Below are 2,804 nucleotides of genomic sequence, written 5' to 3' on the forward strand. Positions count from 1 at the left end.
ATTTTGTGCGCCTTTGGGTTCTGTACCAAGCAAAATCTCTAGCACTAACAATTGAAGATCTTATTGATGTTTTTGTGTGAAGTTGCTACAAATCAGCTATAACAATTAAAAGGGTTGCTGTGGAGTTAGTCAAGTAGTGGGATTTGTGTAATGTTATTAGTCACATATTGGGATCCATGCAAAGAAGAAGTCTCTACAAGAATAAATCCAATTGAGAATTGCAGCTGATATTGGTATGGGTTAGTAGGTTCAATCTAGGGACGAGTCCAGCATTTCAAGCTTGGGGGGGGGGGGAGATAAGTGAAAAAAAAATTTCAAATATGCATCCATATAGAATTAATAAACTACTAACCAAGACAAATACCCAAAAATCATTGTTTCTTAATATATTAAGATACAATCATCTACCAACAAAAACAAAAGACACGAAACACTATTGTTTCTTAATACAATCATTTGTGAAAAAGGAACTCAAAGCTCTTTCAAATCTTCAAAATCATCTACGATTGAATCCAAACTAAATGTTGAAGTTATATCATTTTCAATGTATAACATCAAAGAGTCCGTGAAAAAATCATTTTCCATTTTGTTTTGAAGGTTAGTTTTGAAAACTTTCATAATTGAAAATGCTCGCTCTATAGTGGCAGTAGAAATTGGAATAGTAAGCACAAGTCTCACCATTCTATAAATAAGTTTGTAGTGTTCTCAATTTCCTGTTCTCACTAACCATTGACACAACTCAGATAAACTTTTCAATTTTTTGAACTCTAGATCTCAAACTACATTATGCTCAAAATGATAAAGCTCCTTCTCCAACACTTGTTTGTCATAATCTGTGAAATCTTGTGAATAGAAATTCTTTACCGACAAACAAAGATCACTACTTCTAAAAGATTTTAATGCCTCTCGAGGTTCTAAAGCTGAGCTAAGCTTAAGTAACTCCATTGTATCTTCATTAAACCGATGATTTAGTTCCTGTAGTTGAGAATCTATTGCAGTATAAAAAATATTTACTCGATAATGATGCTCAATTGTAATGTTATCTTGCTGATTACAAGCTCGACCTTGCCTCCCAACATAACAAGCATTCATATCTAGGATGACAATGCAATGATTCTCACAAAATGATATCACAGTAGTGAGTAAGCCATCCCATCCATCATCTCTAAATTTTTGGATAAGTGCTTTAGTAGATGAAAGTAACTGCATAGCATTTAAAATGTCTTGAGATTGGTTTTGCAAAACTTGACAAAGTTTATTAGTGATCTCCATAGTTTCCTTCTCAAGATGCAAGATGAAGACAAATTCAAATGAAGTTAAACCATCATGAGCTGACTTTGCTTCTACCTGATGTTCTCCATCAGCCACATCATCAATTATATTTAGTAAAACTTCAATAGTTGAAGAAAACATCCTTAATAAGCTAGAAACTGAGCTAAAATGTGAACTCCAACATGTTTCTACAGGTCGTTGTAAAGTGCCAATTTGATTAAGTCCACTTCTAGTCTCAAGCTCTTTAAGATCAATCAAGCATGCTATTTCATTAGCATTGACAACTTTCAATTGCTCATTACACTTGCAGGAAGCATAAGTAGTTTTGATCACCAAAAGCAATTTTAGAAAAAATCCATTAATGGGGACAACTTGTTTTGATGCTTTTACTAATGTCAATTGTAAGCGATGTGTAAAACAATGGATGTAGTGAGCATATAGGCAATCATTCAAAATCAAAACTTGTAATCCATTCCACATACCTCGCATGTTGCTTGCTCCATCATATCCTTGCCCTTGAATATTTTGTATGTCTAAGCAATGTTGAGATAACAAAGAATATAACCCCTTCTTTAGAGTCAAAGCTGCAGTGTCAACAACATGAATAAACCCAAAAAAAATTCTTTCACAAAGCCGTATGCATCAACATATCTAAAAACCACAGTTATTTGCTCTTTCATGGTTCAATTGTAAGTTGGCATTTTGGAATAAGCTAGTGGGTAAGATTCCTTATACTTGTGACTACTTGTTTCTTGATTAGTGGATTCTTCGAGAGTGCCGACTTGGAATTCACTTGATGAAGTTTTTGTCTACGAAAATTTTTCCCATCGCGATCAAATTGCTATGTCAAATTTATTTTCTGTTGCATTTAATTTAGTTTGTTGATTTGATTGTGCCTCCACGCGATTTGCATGTAATTTGAATAATTAATCAACTTGGTTAATTAAATTAATTAATTGTGGTCAATCTATAACCCAACAAAATTAATTATTGAAAAATATTTTCTAGAATTTCTTTTTAAAAAATTGTAACCAAATTTAACGAAAATACTTTAATTGAATAAACTTAAAACTTAAAAGACTCAATTGAACAAAAACAAAATTAGAGGACATAAATGAATTATAGTTGGACTTAGAGGGTGCATTTTGCATTTTTTTTCCATTAAAAAAAGGTAAGTTGTTGTTGTTGTTTATTTATTTTATTTATTTTTTATTTTGGGTTATTGATTAAGATATCTATATTGAAATTCCACTTATATAAATTAAAAATCAGTTACTATATTAACTTGACAAAAAACAATAATCTAGGAACCGACGGTATTGATTCAAATCTATTGCATCATATAAAGGGTTTGCATGTGCTATGCGCAAGAAAAGAACTTTGTGGGAAAGCAAGACATCGTACTTGGTAGTGTTAATCTACTGGAATGGGTGGAGCCTCCAAAGAGGGACCTTTAGGATTTGGATAATTCGTGCTGAAGACACTAACGAGTGCCATTGTGCTTATGAGGTTGGAAAGGCTAGCTATTGACG

General features: G+C 32.5%; 1 protein-coding gene across 1 annotated transcript; it reads right to left on the reverse strand.

Moving 5' to 3' along the window:
- Positions 1-774: 774 nt before the first annotated feature.
- Positions 775-1,761, reverse strand: LOC115980727. Its single transcript, XM_031102947.1, has one exon. The coding sequence runs from the start codon at positions 1,759-1,761 to the stop codon at positions 775-777; it is 987 nt and encodes a 328-aa protein (XP_030958807.1).
- Positions 1,762-2,804: the final 1,043 nt, after the last annotated feature.

Source organism: Quercus lobata, chromosome 3 (genome assembly GCF_001633185.2).
Source record: "Quercus lobata isolate SW786 chromosome 3, ValleyOak3.0 Primary Assembly, whole genome shotgun sequence".
Lineage (NCBI taxonomy): Eukaryota > Viridiplantae > Streptophyta > Magnoliopsida > Fagales > Fagaceae > Quercus > Quercus lobata.

Coding starts and splice junctions, on each gene's coding strand:
- LOC115980727 (XM_031102947.1), bottom strand. CDS start 1,761: ATGCGAGGTATGTGGAATGGATTACAAGTTTTGATTTTGAATGATTGC.